The sequence below is a fragment of the Thermobia domestica genome, chromosome 3 (genome assembly GCF_964235325.1).
Source record: "Thermobia domestica chromosome 3, izTheDome1.hap1.1, whole genome shotgun sequence".
Taxonomy (NCBI): domain Eukaryota; kingdom Metazoa; phylum Arthropoda; class Insecta; order Zygentoma; family Lepismatidae; genus Thermobia; species Thermobia domestica.
This window is the reverse complement of record NC_137456.1, coordinates 162,305,283-162,325,165: the sequence shown is the minus strand read 5'-3', so window position 1 is coordinate 162,325,165 and position 19,883 is coordinate 162,305,283. Positions and strand designations below refer to the sequence as shown.

General features: G+C 37.1%; 2 protein-coding genes across 2 annotated transcripts in view; one reads left to right on the top strand and one right to left on the bottom strand.

Moving 5' to 3' along the window:
- LOC145680854 (uncharacterized) overlaps positions 1-19,883 on the bottom strand; it is a 330,508-nt gene that overhangs the window by 234,646 nt on the left and 75,979 nt on the right. The gene's annotated exons all lie outside the window — the stretch shown is intronic.
- LOC145681323 (uncharacterized) lies at positions 217-18,818 on the top strand. Its single transcript, XM_081752982.1, has 3 exons — positions 217-311; positions 453-1,193; positions 18,684-18,818. Exons 2-3 carry the CDS (start codon positions 459-461, stop codon positions 18,816-18,818), a joined length of 870 nt encoding a protein of 289 aa, XP_081609108.1. The 5' UTR covers positions 217-311; positions 453-458.

Below are 19,883 nucleotides of genomic sequence, written 5' to 3'. Positions count from 1 at the left end.
CTGTAGACTTTTTTCAGTTATAAATGGTATATTTTACAATCTTATATTGGATAGGTAGTTAACAGAATGCGCCCCGGGAATCGAACCATGGCTCTTTTACATGCAAAGCCAATATGGTTGAGCGTTAGTGTTACGTTGAATATTATATTTTGTAATTTGAAAAGTCGTAATACGGTAACTAATTGCATTTTTTTTTCTTTTCTGTTTTAGGTGCTGAAGCAAATAAGTGATAGAATCGAGAAAAAGCAGAGAGCACGAAAGACGTGGATTTCAATTGGATTATCACTTAAACAGAGATAAACTATTATTCGGTAAGTATTATTATTATTATTATTATTATTATTATTATTATTATTATTATTTTTTTTTTTTTTCAAAATTTTGTTTGTTTTCAGGTTTTTAGTCATTGTATACATATATTGATTGCACTTTTTTTGTCTTGTATTTTACAGAAAAAAATGGAGTTTTACTTTGAGGAATTTAACGTGATTGATGAAACCATTTTCCAGGGAAGACTGAGAGGCTTGGATAGTGCTGAACGTGTTTTACAGACTTGGCAACAAGTAGTGGACCTGCAAGCAGCAGGGTATGTTGGATCGTCTGAAATTGTAAGTGATCTACTATCGCTTTTGTACCTATATTATAAAAATAATCAATATATTGTTCTGAATAATGTTCGCTCAGCAGCGGATATTATAGAGCTTTTTGACCACGGATTTTTCCGTGAAGATCGACTGTATGATGCGGCATTTATGTCATATTTAAATTATATGGCTTCTGAGAAGGGGCAGTTAGAGCGAGTGAGTGACAAAAGTGTATCCGCGTTCTTTTCATTTACGGGAAATCGAGAAAATGTTCAATCAGAACATAATGATGATGATGATGATGACTCATTACATATTGATTGGGCACTATTAAATGAAATTAATTTGGATGAACCAGTAGAAATTCAAAATTCCGAAACTGACTTTACAGAGATGTTGTGGCAAAAATTACAAGAAATTGAGGAAGAAAATGCGCGTGTTGATCGTCTGAATAATGCACATTATTCAGAAGATATGCGACCCACAACTTCTCAGCACCCTCCATTGCGAGGGTATGGAGGAAATGAAAGAGAGTGTAATATGTTTGAAATTGTGGGGAGAAATGTGAGAGAATACCCGCGTTTCAATATGAAAGGGGTGGAAATTATTGTAAAACCAACTGTACAACATATAATTATAAATCCCATGGATTATATTACGTCCATGATGGATTATGCGCTTTCTACCGTTCTGAGGGATACACGACCCCACGATTTTGTCGGTTTAAGAATAAATTCCGACCGAGATCTCCTGAATAAAGAAGTGTTTGTTCCATGGAGAAAACGTCAAAATTTGAATACCGATGTGGTTCTTAGAACGGTGGAGAACGTACTAAATAGCAATGAATCATTTCTTTTAGGAAATCAATTAGAATTCCGGTTTGACATCGTTGATGGATTACACGGACAGGGTATACCTAAACGCGCAGCGGTAAGAAAATATGCAGAAATGAGTATTTTTTTCAAGGATCATGTGGTGGCCACAAAGGCTAGTGATTTTCTTTGTCTGCCAAAATCCATAGTATATTGGATTACAAAGCATGAACAAAGTAAGCAGGCTTTATATGATATGACCTTGCCTACACGCAAAACATGGGAAAATAAAGCACAACAATTGTGTAATGATGCAAAAATGTACGTTGAACGGAAACAGGGATTTGATTTGGAAGATGTAGTTGCCTTTCAAAATTATTTAGTGAAAAAGAATTATCAAATTGTAGTATATGAATTACCGGAAGATTCCAGAACACCTGTGGTACGCTACCCAGGAATAAATGCGGAGAAAAAGATATTTATTCTGTATCAGAGAGGGGATACTGTGGGCCATTTCCAGCCCATTAAGAATATTAATTCATTTATGGGTAAGAGGAATTTCTGCTTTTCGTGCTTGGAAGGATTTAGATCAGATAAAAGTGCTCACCAATGTCAGATGAGATGTTCGTACTGTGAACATTTTCATAGTAAAGAAACTAACGCGAAATTGGTACATTGTACACAATGTAATAGAAACTTTGCTGAAGGCATTTGCTTTAATAACCATTTAACACTAAATAAAGTAAAGAAATCCACATGTGATTACGTAAAATTGTGTAACGCATGTGGTGTAATGTATGATGTGAGAAAAAGAAAATCAGCTCATGTATGCGGCGACTACTATTGTAGTCTTTGTAAAGTGCACGTAACTGTTGGCCATCGATGTTTCGTTCAAAAGTGTAAACTAAAACGCACTGAACGGTTTTTGTATATTATATTTGATGTGGAAACCATGCTATTAGCACCAAATGAGAAAGGTGAACGGGAGCATGCCGTAAATTTATGTTGTTGTTTGAATGTATGTTTCCACTGCATAAATACAGGAGTAGATAGTTTATGTTTCAAGTGCGGAGATAAAATATCCGGGAACCGTATGTTTTCTTTCACAACCATGGAGGCGTTTATTGAACATGTGCTTATGGAAAGGCCAGAGTATCAGATCATTGTGGCACTTGCTCACAATAATTCGCGATATGATGGTCTATTTTGTGTTCGCACACTTATTGAGAAACAAAAAATAACTCCACATGTTCTTATGCACGGTCAAAAGATATTTCAAATTAGTATTAGTAATCGTTTTTATTTCCGGGACACTTTTCTTTATCTTGGTGTAAAATTATCCAAATTACCGAAAACCTTAGGATTGAATGTTGAATTGAAAAAAGGAGATTTTCCATATCTCTTTAATACAGAGGAACATCAAAATTATGTTGGAGAATGGCCAGCATTGCATTATTATGACCCAGACTCACGTAGTACGGCAGACCGGGCAGAACTTATGCTGTGGCATGAAGAGCGAGTACGGAATGGTGATGTTTTTGATTTTCAGAAAGAATTGATGGAGTACTGCCGGAACGATGTGCGTATATTGGCGGAGGCAGTAATTAAATTTACCTCCATGATTGAAGAGAAAACAAATGGTATTCAATGTTTTATTTCCAGCACGACGATCGCTAGTCTAGCAATGTTGACGTACCGGTGTCATCACCTGATTGAAAACACAATTCCAGTTATTCCTCCAAACGGGTTCCAACTTACTCAACAACAGAGTATTAAAGCATTAAAGTGGTTGAAGTATATGGAACACGTAACAAAGAGATCTATTGTTACTTCGAATAATGCGTTGGAGGAACGGTTTGGCAGATATAAAGTCGATGGTTTTGACGCTAAAACAAACACTATATATCAGTTTATGGGATGTTACTGGCATTCCTGTAAAAGCTGCTACAAAGATAATAGAAATAGCATTTTATGCAAAGAAAATGGTGCGTACAACACTTTTGAAAAGAGATACGAACAAACAGTGCACTGCCGCAACTATTTGAAAAAATTAGGTTATAATTTAATAGAAATTTGGGAATGTGAATGGGATGCAATGGTAAAACGTGATAAACATATACAGAAGATCATCGAACAACGGTGCAAACATATTCGTGATCCTCTCATTCCAAAATCTGCCTATCAAGGAGGTAGAACAGAAAATTTTAAGTTATATGTAGACTGTACAGAGGACGAATACGTAGTTTACGTAGATGTCACCTCGCTTTATCCCGCAACAATGTGTAAACGAGGCATGCCTGTGAATGTACCTAAAGTACACAATGGCCCCAATTTCCCCAATGTGCGAAACATTCATGGACTTGTAAAATGCAGTGTTCTTCCACCCTCCGATTTATATTTTCCAATCCTCCCTTATGTTACGGGAGGAAGATTAATCTTTGGATTGTGTAAATCGTGCATGGATGAACAAAATGATGATGAATGTACGCACATAGATCTTGAACGTATCATTACAGGTACGTTTTGTACCCCCGAACTGCACAAAGCATTAGACAATGGGTATGAGCTAATTGAAATTCATGAAATATGGGAGTTTGATTTATTAGTCCCGGAAAAAGATGTTTGTGAAGGATTATTTGGGTCATATGTGAAATCCTTTTTACAAATGAAACAAGAAGCTTCAGGCTTTCCTGCAGAATGCAATACAAAAGAAGAGCAGGAAAAGTACATTCAAGAATATTTCAGGCATGAAGGAATACAACTAAATTATGAGAACATAGAATATAATCCAGGCCTGCGCAGTACAGCAAAACTGTTTTTGAATTCACTGTACGGGAAATGGGGACAAAGAACAGACCTTTCACAGTGCACAATGGTTGATACAGCAGAGGATTTTTTAAAAATTTTAACAGATCCTAAATATGAAATTCAAGCTGTAACACCAGTTGGTGAAACTCATTTAATTGTTCAATATAAAGACTGTGAGAGTGAAAATATCCCATTAGCATTTTCAAATGTTGTGCTGGCAGCATTTATAACATCATGGGCACGACTGTGGCTGTATGATCTACTAACAAGTGTTGGAGAACAGAATGTAATCTATTGCGATACGGACAGTATCATGTTTATACAAAGAAAAGATGAGCAACTCCCATTAAAATTAAGTTCGTATTTGGGTGGGTTAACAAATGAAGTTCCCGAAGGTTGGGAAATACGTAAAGTAATAGCATTAGGTGCAAAGAATTACGCCTACGCTTTACGCAATGCTAGTGGGGAAATGAAATATGTCTATAAAATACGTGGAATAACATTAAATCACAGAACAAGTGATAAAATTAATTTTGATAGTTTTTATGATTTAGTGACGGGGAATCGGGAGGCAACTGTAATCGAAATGCCATCCAAAATTGTTCGGAAACCAGATTTGCGCATCTTTTCTCGAAGAGAACTAAAGACACATCAAATGGTGACCAGTAAACGCAGACGAATAGACGCTGACATTGTGACTGACGTACCAAAAAGTGTTACTGTTCCGTATGGCTATAGATCTCATAAATGATTGGCCAGAGACTCGTTTTTTGGGGAATAAAAAGCAGAGTTTCTATCACATTGTGTCATTTGCAACGAAGATGTTACGTTTTAAACATCCGTGCACTATTCTCATAGCCGGCCCTTCCCGTGCTGGTAAAACTCACTTTGTGAATCGATTAATCAAAGAAAGAAATGATATGTTTAATGTTTCCTTTAAAGAAATTGTATGGTGTTATGGCGCAGTTATACCAAACTTGGACGTTGATGCAAAAATACGTTTTCTGGAAGGAATCCCCGATATAAATACTTTTGATATAAGTGAAAATTCATTACTCATATTAGATGATTTAATGTCAGAAACAAATGACGATGTGGCCAAATTATTTACCAAGTACGCTCACCACAAAAAATTAACCGTAATATTTATTGTTCAAAATTTATTTCCAAAAAACCGGCATGCTCGAGATATTAGTTTAAATGCACATTATATAGTGGTATTTAAGAATCCACGTGATAAGTTACAAATTGAATATTTAGCAAGACAAATTATGCCTCGTGAAAGCAAACAACTCGTGAATGTCTTTGAGGAAATTACACAAAAACCACACACGTATTTATTGTTTGACCTTACACAACAAACACATGATGCCCTACGACTGAGAACAAATATATTTCCCGGAGAAATAATGCATGTGTACAGTAGTGTTAAAAACGCGGCCACACCGTTTTATGTTTAGTTAGCATCAAGATGTTGAAGGTAAAACATCATTACAATACGCTCTGCACGCTTGCGAAATGCAAGCCATCCGATCGGAAAGTTATTCTTCAAAACGCACCGGGTGATTTGATTCGTACCATATCACAAGTAGCAAAAAATACTATAAAAGGAAATATCCCCATATCATTAATTCAGAAGCAAAGGCTCCGTAGACATAAGAAGATCTTACGTGCTCTCTCCTCAAAACTTTCTCTTAAAAAGAAAAAGAAATTATTACTACAGAAAGGTGGTGCATTACTTCCATTAATTCTCGGGCCACTCATTGGTGCCTTAGCCTCAACAATTTTTGGAAGATAACATGTCGGAATTACGTAAAATGCTATTAGTTCCAGAAAATGCACTTCATAGAATACAATCTAATTTAAAGACGCATGAAGCACATCAATCAAGACTAGATAAAGATATGAGCGAAATCTTACAACGTACAGATTTGAGTAGAGAACAAAAATGGAAATTGTATCAGCAAGTATTACATCAATATTTACATTATAAATCGAGTCCCACACCGGAAAATCCTATTGCCCTACCCATTGTTGACTCAGAAAATGCAAGTAGTCGTACAGATAGTGGTATTTTAACTCTTGTACCCGATATATTACAATCAGTACCAAAAACACTTCGAAGGAAAACGGATTTATTACTTAAACAACTCATTAATTCACAGAAAATCTCGTGGGATCAAACAGGTACAGTAACTATCGATGGAAATATCATTCCCGGTTCCAATATTATCGATTTAGTAAATGATGTCGTTCGTACACGAAAATATTCAACACAACCAGTAGGATTACAGCCATTTAAAACGTTATTGGATGATATTAATGTTCCTCGGGAGTTTATTAGTTCACGTACACCAGGACCGCCTTCACCTGCTTTTACAACCCCGAAAGTGACTGGCAGTAAAATTCGAAAACGGCATTCTTCTTCGACTGCAGTATCTCCCGCAATTGCAGCTAACGCATTTCGGTATTGGAAAGAATATAAAATGTAAATAAGAAATGACAAAATTATCAAAAATCTATTACAAGTATTCAGATCCTGCATCTTTATCCAGTGTTAGTACATTAGAACGTAAAACAAAATTATCCCGAAAGAAAATTAAAAAATGGTTAGCATCACAAGATGCATATACAATGCACGCTCCAATACGAAAAACATTTCCACGGAAACAATATTATGTTAGTGGTCCTAATGAAACATTACAATGCGATTTGGCGGACATGCAAAATATTGCAAAGTATAATGACGGATATCGCTATATTTTATGTGCAATTGACATTTTTTCGCGGTACTTGTATTGCATTCCTGTGAAAACAAAGAAAGGGCCTGAAATGGCTAATGCAATAACTTCAATTTTAAACCAAGTGCCATTACTGGTTCACGTTCAAACTGATTTAGGGTCAGAATTTTATAATCGCCATGTAAAGAAAGTGTTTAAAGATTTTGGGATTAATCATTATAGTGTACATTCGGAAATGAAATGTGCGTTAGTAGAAAGAGTAATTCGTACCATTAAAAGTAAAATATATCGTTATTTTACTGCAGAAAATACGTATCGGTACATTGATGTGTTGGATCAAATTGTACACAATTATAATCATAGTTATCATTCAACTATTAAAATGGCACCCGCAGAAGTAAATGATTCAAATATCAATCAAGTGTGGAATACGCTGTACGGAAAGACTGTACACAAGAAGAAATTAACTTGTAAATTTCAAGCAGGAGATTATGTTCGTATTACTAAATATAAACATAAGCTTGAAAAAGGATATTTGCCAAATTGGTCTAGAGAAATATTTCTCGTTGATAAATGTATAAAATCAAATCCTGTAACTTATAAATTAAAAGACTGGAATGGTGATGAAATTAAAGGAATATTTTATGCTGAAGAATTACAAAAAATATTTCTAAGCTCAAACAAAACCTATTTAATTGAAAAAGTTCTTCAACGCAAGAAGGGGTGGGTTTTCGTAAAATGGTTAGGCTACCCAGAAAGTATGAATTCGTGGATTCGAGTATCTAGTATTCAGTCTGCATAATGAATTCGTCATTGAAACACGGTTTTTACGTGACGTTACCTTCCAATGCAAGTAGTACACTTTTTGATAATACAACATCCTCATTTCGAGTAAAACTTGCAAGGGCCATAGATTTAACGGACGGAGAGTGGGTTGTGGGCTTAACACAAATTAATATACCGTGGAGTTTTTATAATGTTGGTCCGGGTGAACAAATTACAATCGATACATTTATTGATGGTGAATATATTCGATATCCTGTTAAAGTAACAGAGGGATATTATGCATCCATTAAAGCCATCTTAAATCTAATTCCCGAGAAAGTACGTATAATAAAATATAATTATTTTAAGAATCAAGTGTATATTCAACATTCCTTCCGGTCACGTGATCGGTGTATTCTAGACATAACAAAAGGTTTACAACATATACTCGGTTTTATGAATGAAAATTCAAATTTTTATAATTCAGTGGTGTATATAAAAGATCAACATAGGGAACAATTTCTGGCTCCTCAGGGAAAATATCCCTGTAACCTCGATTATAATATTCCAACAGAAGTTAACGTATGTGTGGATATTGTAAAACAACAAGAAGAAATTGGACCTTTACTTCGTAAAATTAGTATATTTTACGAGCGGTATGGACGAATCAAAAATATTTTATTTCATAACCCGCAGTACGTGAAAGTTGAAAAGAAATATTTTGATACGATAGAAGTAAACTTAAAAGATGAACTCGGTATAAACTTACCATTTCGTTTTGGAACTTCGAACTTGACACTTCACTTTAAACGAAAATGATTTCTGAAAGCATCGAAGACAGTTTCTACATTACACTGGTTTCAAATGCAAGTACAGACGTTTATCCTAAAAATAGTCCAACCCATTTCATTAATAATTTGAAAAATACTGTACGTTTAACAGATACGGATTGGTGTGTCGGATTAAGTGAAATACATATTCCTTTAACGTGTCATAATGTCACCGAAGATGAAAATATCGTTTGGTACAAATTAGAAGGTCATGAAATTATGAAAAGTAAAATTACTCCTGGATATTATGCAAACATTGAACACATACTGGAAGAATTAAATAAAGTTTCAGAATTTATACGATTTAACGCTTCCAATATTATTCATGTTACTTCTGAACCAAACGTTGAATTTATAACACTTTCACCTACTTTGGCTATACAACTAGGTTTTCATGAAAAAAATGATCTCATTATTCAAAAACAGGGATTTAAACAACCATACTTAGATATTGGATATCCTTTTCCAATTTTTGTGTATACTGATCTTATTGAATATCAATTGGTGGGAGACACGCAAGCTCCCATACTACGTATTGCAACTGTTGGCAATATGACTTATGGAAAAGTTCAAACGTTACGATATCAAGATATTCACTATATACCACTCTCTAAATTTTGCTTTAACAGTGTTGAAATACTACTAAAGGACCACGCAGGACGAAATTTACCATTTCGTTCCGGGACACTGACAGTGACACTTCATTTTAAACGTTCTCCTGGAAAATGAAAAAGCAACATACGTATTATCAGCGGGGACGTGGCCTTCCCTTCTTTTCAGGTCCAGTTTATCAACGGGGTCATGGGATTGGTAGTTTCTTTAAAGGTTTATTTCGTTTTGCATTGCCTTTATTAAAACAAGGTGCCAAAGCTGTAGGCCGGCAAGCGTTACAAACAGGAATACAAGTTGCAGGTGATGTACTAGAAGACCGTCCGTTTAAAGAATCCGTTCGTGCTCGCGTAGAAGAAGCTGGAGAAACATTAAAAACTAAAGCTGCAAATAAACTTAGTCAGTTGTTAACCGGTAGTGGTAAGAGACGTCCACGAAAACGTAAGGCTCCTGCTATTGTACAATTCGGTCCTCCGGTCAAACGTAATCGAAAATATTCCGGTGATATATTTAGTTAATCATGGCTTTACTCAGTGGAAGTAGTCCTGAATGTTGTACAAGTGAACTTGATTTGTTTACTATTCCAATGACTCAAACTGCTATTGAGTCATCTTCCACTGTTGAATATCGTCCGGTTTCTACTTTATCGTCAGAAGGACCAATTGAATTTGTTGTACCTGGTGAAACTGGTGATTTTATTCACACTGCATACTTGTATCTCTATGTAAAATGTAAAATTACAAAAAACGATAATACAAATTTAGTTGCGGCGGATATTGTAGCACCTGTAAATAATTTTCTTCATTCGTTATTTAGTCAAGTTGATGTTTTATTAAACGATAAATTAATTAGTTCATCATCTGGTTCATATCCGTACCGGGCTTATATCGAAACATTATTAAATTATGGTAGTGATGCCGCTCGAACCCATTTAACTGGGGGATTATGGTATAAAGATACTGCAAACCAATTTAATGTATTAGGTAATGCAAATACTGGATTTACAAATCGTGCCCAGTATGTTAGAAATAGTGCATCATTCGATATGTATGGCCGTATCCATGCTGATATTGCCGGTGTGGGATGTATGCTTCCTAATAAAGTAAGCTTACGTGTAAAATTACATCGTACAAAAGATACGTTTTGTTTAATGTCTGCTGAAAATACAGCATATAAAGTCAAACTTGAAGACGTAACACTTCACGTGCGGCGTCTAGATATTGCTGCCGACTTAGCTATGCAAATCAATTCTGGCATGGAACACATTCCGGCCAGCATACCTCTTACTCGTGTTGAAACTCGTACCTATACCATTCCCGCAGAAGTAAGTTCATATAATCTCGATAATTTATTTTTGGGTAAAGTACCAAAAGGTGTTGTTATAGGTTTTGTATCAAACGCTGCATTTAATGGTCAACCACATGTAAATCCTTTTGAATTTCAACATTTTAACGTTAACAAACTGCAATTACAAGTTGGTTCAAAATCATTTCCACCGACACCCCTCACTCCTAATTTTGAAAATGGATTATATGTTCAAACATATTCCACTCTGTTTTCCGGTACCGGTATATATTATCAAGATCATTCACATACAATTTCCCGTGAAGAATTTCGACATGGATACACTTTGTACCCGTTCATTCTATCTCCAACAGGAACATTAGATGATTCTACGTGGGATGTCATACGTGATTCCCCTGTCAATTTAAAATTATCATTTTCTCAACCTCTACAAAATTCCATTACATGCATTGTGTACGCTCAATTTGACTCTCTCATTCAAATCGATAAAGACAGGAATGTATATACTGATCATACAATGTAAAATTTCGTCATTTGAGTGCCATGAGGGTTATTGTTCACTTCTCCGCGTTCAACGATAATGATGATCATATTATTATTAAGGAACTTGCAATTGTAAATCCTGATATCCCCTTTGTACAAAGCTGGATTTTTAAACCACCATATCCATTACATGAATTACGTGTGCCGCTCATACTTTCGAATAAACATCTAGTACAACATGATTATGGTATTGACTGGTACAATGGCGATGTAGATTACTCATTGTTACCTACTATATTGAAACAATATTGTGCTAATACCTGTACCTTGTATACTTATGGTAAAACACGTCAGAACTATCTGCAGCAACTATTGGAACGGACTGTTGTGAATTTAGAAGATTTACAGTGCCCAAAAGCGTCTTCCTTGGGATTTCATGTTTACTCTTGTGCTTATTTAAAACATAGATTTGGACAATTTAAGTGTTGTGTGCGTGAAGCTTTATTATATGCCGAATACTTAAAAGTCTATGGTTATGTTTTATACGTAAATCCAAATAGTGCAACGTATGTTCCATCCAAAATAAAACAAGAGGAGGAAAGTAAGGATGAAATAGACTAATAAACATGTATAGTGATCAATTATTACAAGTGTTACTAAAGGACTGCATTACCGGTGCAAATGTGACTGGAATTTATCCCATTGATCGTTTACCTATACTTGTTCAACACCCTGTAGGACTGATTATTAATTTGGACAAGTCTGATTTACCTGGTAGCCATTGGGTAGCGATCTATATCAATAACAATAAACATGGATACTATTTTGATTCTCTGGCACAGGGTGTGCCTAAACTAATTCAACAGTTCCTACAAAGGAATTGTAAACTCTATTTTGTAAATACTGTACAAGTTCAAGATAATCATTCTATCATGTGTGGATATTTTGTATTATATTTTCTGTATTATATGATACGTGGTGTTTCATTTGACAAATGTATTGCAATGTTTAATCATAAAAAATTAAAAAATAATGATAAGCTTGTCAAAAAACATGTAGAAAACATAATGAAAAAGAAAAAAAGTAGATGTTTGTAGATTTTTAGAAATAAATAAATACCAATTTTTTAAACTTTTATATTTTTATTTCTCCATAAAATATATCTTCCTTACAATAGTTTTAAGATTACAATGAAAACATTAAACTTGCTATGCCCTTAGTAAGGGTTGTGGATCGCTCATTTTTCCACCAATAATTCAATTGTTGTGCATTTCGATATGCACATGCCGATTTTGATTCTACTTGCTTATGAAATGAACAAATTTCATTACAAACGGTACCTTGTAATTCTGTTAATGGTGGACAACCTTTTCTTTCCAGATCCACAACGTTTGCTAACGCAAAGATTTTCTTTATCCAATTGGCTTTTTCCCCACCTTTACAAAGGAAAGTTGCATCTAATGCACAAAAATCATACATAATATTCCGAATATGTGATACGAGATAGCCAGTCTTACTAGACCATGACAAGCCATGCAAGTGGTTTGTAAGCCAATCGATTTGTTTTTGGCAACCTATTGGTAAATCGTTAAATTCGCATGGTACTTTTACTAAACAATGAAAATTTAAAGTATCATCACACGCAGTAAGACAAAATTCACGTATCACAAATTCATTCGGGGAAATCTTAAATCCCTGTATGTCTACAATATACATTTTATGGCAAACTGAAATTTCACACGAACGTTCCATGACAACTGGAATAAGTTGTCCAATAAATTCAGTATTTTTTAAACATTCACCAGTTTTTAACATAAAGTTTGTGATTGAAATTTCACGATGCCGTTCATGAAAAATTTCAAAGAGTTCTACTAAAGTCTTATCATTCAACAAGTGCTTTTCAAGAAAAGTTCCAGGATTATGCTGCATACCACTTATTCCATTTGAGCGTAAGTATACACTTATCGTTTCTAACACACAATTTTCACTAATGTTTTGTCCACAATTCTCACTATCACAATACATGATTACTAATAAAAGGAAATCAAACAATACACAATTTACCATATGTCCACGTATTTCCCATAATCTTTTTCTAGTAAAATTTTTAATAGAATGGGTCTATATTCAAAGTCCCACACAAGATCTCGGAAACGTTCAATGAAATTCCATATCATCGCAAAAGGCTGTCCATGCTTTTTTCTGTAAATTGATAATAATTCTTCACGAACTTCAAATTTCGTTACAGCATCTATAGCTTTCTATTCAAGAGATTCCGTATCCAACACCAAACAATCATGTGTCCATTGACTGCCGTCTCCGAACCCGCAAGCAAAACAAATACATATATCGTCTGGTTTCCAGTATATTATACAGTCTTTTATACAATCCAATGATGTACGTTCCACAGTACACTCACATGGCAAATTCAAAAATTCTTCCAACTCCCAATTCTCCACCGGGGAATTACTCGCTGTTGGTGAAGGTGTAGGGGGATATTCTTCTATTTCATGATCCACATCAAGTAACGGGAAAACTTCTGTTTCCAGTGGCGGAGGTTGCTGGCTCATCACCGGTTGGGATGAAAATTCTGTTCCCGGTAATACATCCAAGTTAGACGGGGTAACTTCTGTTTCCAATGGCGGAAAATGCGAAATCACCACCGGTTGGGATAAAACTTCTGTCCCCGGCAAAGATGATGATTCTGCGAGATCACTTTCACCTCTTGTTTTAAAATTCAAAGAGTTCGGTAAATCCATGCTTTAAAACCAATCTATAACTCCTTTTCACTAAAAAAACACTGGGTATTTAATATGTTTCGTCCATCACGTGATATCCCATTCCAACGATCAAAATTTCTAGATTATTCTCCAGCAGCAGCTGTCGCGTTACATGTGCTGCATATTAATGAATTACCTTGTTCTACGTGTGTGATCTGCATATTTTATTTCCGAAAGGTCTTTTCTGTATTCTGCTTGTCCCATTAACATTTCTTTTCACCGGAAACCAATTTATTATATGTCATGTTACCTCCGGCCGCACCTGCATACATTATGTGTCATTAGTATGCGGGAAAAAAGGGTGTATCCATTTTTTCAAACTGTCAACCAAGTATGTATTACCAACTGCTACCATGTCAAAAAAGTACACACTCATGAATATTCATGAGTGAGGACTAGATGCCCCTATCCTACTCGTGTCTTGTTCACCGTGGAATGTATAGATTAAACTTTACTCTTTGCAAAATCCTCGTTTATCGGATATTCACCGTTCTGATGCGCCAGCTTCCTATGGACACACGCACTACGAGAGACCTCCTCTGACTCAGATGCTATTCGTGCTTGTTTGGCGCCAACCTAGCACAAGTTGGTGTTTTTTTGCAGTGTACCTTTCACGGCACATGTTCGTACGCTGTGTTTATACTCATAACCGTTAAATTCTCCTAAAGTGAATCTATACGGAGGGTACCCGGACAACGTAATTAAAAGCACCGAAGGGTGAGAAATTGCATTTTCAAGCAATTCGTTTAGTGAAACATCCTAGCTCACATCTGCGGAATATATCCCAAAACAAAATATGTTCGCGCATTGTCCTCAAGCAGAATAGCACCTCCATGATTCACTAGCACTGGTTCAAATTTATTTTCAATGTTCCACACACGCTTTCGAAATGCTGTAGGAACACAGATGAGTTGATCGCCTGGCAAGGCGACAGCATTTCGCTATGCACGAATCGTGATGCTAGTTTGAGGGAAACATCCTGCGACGTGGGAAGATTTAGCAAAGAATTTTTTAAGGAAAGAAAAAGCGAGATTTAACGAATATGACATAAAATGTAGGGACATTAACTTTTCAACAAATGTTATGTTACTAAGCACTGCGGCAGTATGACGAAATACGATGGCATTCTTTCCAGAATCCCACACACAAAATGACAAACTTCTTTTTCCCACAAGCCTCCGCGGCCTGGCTTGAGAATATCCTTATACAAGATAACGTTGAAGTAATAACAGAAGATCAAAAGCACAAATGTATGTTGTGAAGATATGCACAGTATTCACAGCACTGATTTCTATATGCTCTCTCTCTCTCTCTCTCTCTCTCTCTATATATATATATATATATATATATATATATATATATATATATATATATATATATTATATAAACTCTATGGCCTATGGAACCCGGAGGCTCAATGCCGCGTTCACTAAAGCTCTCCACTGACTTCTATCCTTAGCCATCTGGATCCAGTTTCTATTTTGTGTTCCTATTTCTGCGAGATCCATCTTAATATTGTCCTCCCATCTGCGTCTACGTCTTCCTAATGGTCATTTTCCGGTTGGTCTACCAGTTAAAACTTTGAAAGCGTTCCTACTTTCTTCCATCCTGGCTACATAACCTGCCCACCTGGGCCTCCTAGACTTGACGACCCTAACAATGTTTGGTAAACCGAATAAACTATGAAGTTTCCGCCATTCCCCATTCCCGTTTCTTCTGGGTCCGAATGTACACTATGTGATCAAAAGTATCCGGACACCTGGCTGAAAATGACTTACATGTTCGTGGCGCCCTCCATCGGTAGTGCTGGAATTCAATATGGTGTTGGCCCACCCTTAGCCTTGTTGACAGCTTCCACTCTCACAGGCATACTTTCAATCAGGTGCTGGAAGGTTTCTTGGGGAATGGCACGGAGTGCTGAACTGAAGAGAGGTGTTGATGTAGGTCGGTGAGGCCTGGCACGAAGTCTACGTTCCAAAACATCCCAAAGGTGTTTTATAGAATTCAAGTCAGGACTCTGTGCAAGTCAGTCCATTACAGGGATGTTATGGTCGTGTAATCACTCCGCCACAGGCCGTGCAGTATGAATACGTGCTCGATCGTGTTGAAAGATGTAATCGCCATCTCCGAATTGCTCTTCAACAGTGGGAAGCAAGAAGGTGCATAAAACATCAATGTAGGCGTGCGCTGTGAGAGTGCCACGCAAAACAACAAGCGGTGCAAGCCCTCTCCAAGAAAAACACGACCACATCATAACACCACCACCTCCGAATTTTACTGTTGGCACAACACACGCTGACAGATAACGTTCACCGGGCATTCGCCATACCCACACACTGCCATCGAATCGCCACATTGTGTACCGCGGTTCGTCACTCCACACAACGTTTTTCCACTGTTCAATCGTCCAATCTTGACGCTCCTTACACCAAGCGAGGTGTCGTTTGCATTTACCTGCGTGATGTGTGGCTTATGGGCAGCCGCTCGACCATGAAATCAAAGTTTTCTCACCTCACGCCTAACTGTCATAGTACTTGGAGTGGATCCTGATGCAGTTTGGCTTTCCTGTGTGATGGCCCTGTTCCTGTTCCTGTTGAAATTTAGCTTTTTCGCGATTTCGGACAACCCTAACTCGGAAACTATGCACTTTCCGCAATAGGTTCATATGAACTGTTTTTTCTTATTTTGATGTGAGGAATCACCTCTTATAGTTTGTCGGTATAGTTCATTAACACCGTGTATATATCAGGATCCAGGATTTGTTGAAGGGGTGCATCAATAACTACCATTTTGTAAATGCCTTTAGGTATCTGTGGTGTGAACTACTTTGTTCAGTGAATTCTCTTCCTTCAACCTTCAGAAAAACGACTTAAACTATTGCTTTTGCAAAACTAAGCTTCAAACGGGCACATGACAGCAGAAAGTTTCGGAATATGTTGCTTTTTACTGCTAGGTTTTCATTTTAGATAGTGTGTATTTACAGTGAAGGGCACATCCCTAAATCCAGCCCTGGAGATATATATATATATCGAACGAAAATTAGGGAAATTTTATCTTAAAAAGGACATTTTTGAGCATCCCTGAGAGAAATTTTAACTTGAGAATCTAGCTCAAGTACGATACCCCAATCAGCCCGCCAAATAAGGAGCACTCTTTTGTTGATGCAGTGATGTTTTCTATGGTTTCAGAATGGACTCATGTGACATCAACTGATGATGACATTGCAGTGAAGAATCATAAGGAATTCAATTTTCATCTCACGTCAGCACTCTGTTCAAGAAAGAAAATCCTTCCACTGATGGGACAACAAAGGCAAATAAATTCTCGTGTTGCTTTCTAAGTCCCAGTGAATCAATGTTGCCAGTTTCATAACAACAAATTTCAAGTCCGAAACCATGAAATTTTTCGTTTAGGTACAAAATTTCCTGCCAATTAAAATTTCTGGCTATTGAAACTTAATCCATAAACCTGTGTGCGCACCAAAACGAAGAAAAACACTAACTTACTACTTCCCCACTCGTTTCATATACTACAGTCACATCCCACGAACAAAAAGCAGAGCAAATAGATCTCCCGTTTACTAACAATCATTTTTCAGCAGGAGTCCCTTCTTGTTTTAGTTTGTCTTTTCTTACTTTCATTTATTATCTTCCTCCTTTCATGTAGCTGTTTGGAACAGGCCCGTATCCAGGAGGTCTAGGGGGCCCACCCCCCTAAAATTTTCACGGTAGTCTTGCAAATGAACTATAATATGGTGATGAACTATAATATGATTAGATCCCCCCAAGTTCAGCCGGCCCCCCTACATATTTGGGCTGGCTACCGGCCTGGTTTAGAGTCCATGATATGATACTAGCCCGCGCTAAATCGTCTCTTGCGGTAGACAAACACCATATGCGTGAGTTTTCTAAAGGTTCTCCCATTTGCTAGCACTTTCTTTATTTCATTATTGTTACTGTCTCCCTTAGCGTTGGAGCACAATTTGGAACTTTAAATTACATTTCTTAAACTTTGAGATGAATGTGTGTGTGTTTTATGTGCGCGTGAGAATGAAGGAAAGAATAAAAATAGTTCTTGAAAAGTTAGAAAAACACGTCAGAATTTCCTATTTTCAGCCTAATTTTAAAAATTATTGCATTCGCGTAAGCATTTTTCGTTTTATGGAAAATTTTCCGACAACTGACAACACTGTGGTGAACTCATATGTGACCCATTATCCAACTTTATACCGTTTCATAAGGGGATGAAGGATACCAAATGCTTTGAATTGAGTGTATTTCTCAATGTCTCGCATGTTCGTCCTTTATCGGCCTGAGCTTCTCTTTGTATGAGTTGTAAACGTCTCTATATGGTACGTCCTGCCGGATCCATCGTTGGTCTTAAAATTGCAAACCACAATCCACTAATGAAATGAAATGAAATCTTTGAGTTTTACGTCCCACGATTATACCGGTTAGGCTAAAAGAGACGGTGATAATGAGTAATGGATGAAATGGTGGAATGAAGAAAGTGGGAGGAAACGGGAGAACCCCGAAAAAACCCACGCACACGGTGTTTGTCCACCACAAAGTTCACTTGGCGGGGGCTGGGATCGAACCCGGAACCCTAAGCACCAGAGGTGAACGCTCTACCACTGAGCCACCGCGGCCCCCACAATCCACTAATGTACCATATTCCTACCCAATGAATTGCTCGGGGGGCGCGGTGGCTCAGTGGTAGAGCGTTCACCTCTGGTGCTTGGGGTCCCGGGTTCGATCCCAGCCCCCGCCAAGTGAACTTTGTGGTGGACAAACACCGTGCTCGTGGGTTTTCTCGGGGTACTCCCGTTTCCTCCCACTTTCTTCATTCCACCATTTCACTCATCTCTCATTATCACCGTCTCCTTTAGCCTAACCGGCATAACCGTGGGACGTAAAACTCAGAGATTTCCAATGAATTGCTCATTTTTCTTCTCATTTCTTTCCAGTTTAGACTTGCTACTCATGATCTAGAACGCAGACACCACATGACAGACAAAATCGTCACATCGAAAAACCGATTATTGAAGTATTGGACACATTCACTATTTGTTATACAAGCCACTGATCACACAAGCTATTAGTCAATGTAGTCATATTTGTAAGAGAAATCGGTCACACAACCACCTACGTGTGAAGTGATAGCTGTCACATGACCTAGTAGCCATATCATGCAGAAAGTTCAAGTTGGTCACCTCAGTCATTGATCATTGACGCTACCGGCCATATACGCCATTGGTCAGACAAGGCATGTTTGCGCAGTAGTGCCAGACTGATTTACACGCCAAGCAAACGTGGCTTGTATGACTGATTTCTCTTCCATATGTGGCTGCATGAACATGCGTCCAGTGGCTTCTATGAATGTTTTCTGTGACCTTTCGCTTAATGTATTGTACACAGGTGCCATAACGCTGTTTGAAGTTCACTCTCATTCACAATGTCCTCGTTTAACTGTATCGACCATAACACCCAAGTTACAAGAGGAAACGCTCACTAATACAGTAGGTACCTTCCTCTTTGTCATTTTCAGGAGGAAGGAGTCTGTGCAGTGCCACTTCATAAACCCGTTAGAACATTTTTTTGGATGCACAATAAAAAGAAATTATTTAATCAACATTGAATATAGGCACAAGTCCATATTCTTTCTAATAGCTTTGTACCTGTACTCGCACTCGTTGGCTTGAAAATGTTTTAAATAATATGCTTATCTTAATTGCAATCCTAAATCGGATAAGAAATTAAATCCTTTAGTTCAATCTGTCATTGTTATGTCCTGTACACATTCAACAAGACGGATGGTAGTGAATAGTGATGGAAGAATTGGTGAAATGAAAAGGTAGGAGACGAGAAGACAATCTATTGGTAGATATTCCAAACAATCAAAGGACTTTTTTTTTAACCATTTAAAGGATTTGTAATTTGACGAACACTTCACTATAAGGTGACGACCAGGGAGGTACGCACGAATTTATTTCGGGTGAGATTCAAGGATTTGTGGGGACCAAATTCAATATGAGGATAAAGTATATTAGAATTAGTAAAATTATCCCTAAACATAGACTAAATTTACAAAAGTGTCGTAAATTCGGAGGGATCCGAACCCGAAGGACCCACCATCTACGTATGTCCCTGGTGACTAGCACTGAACT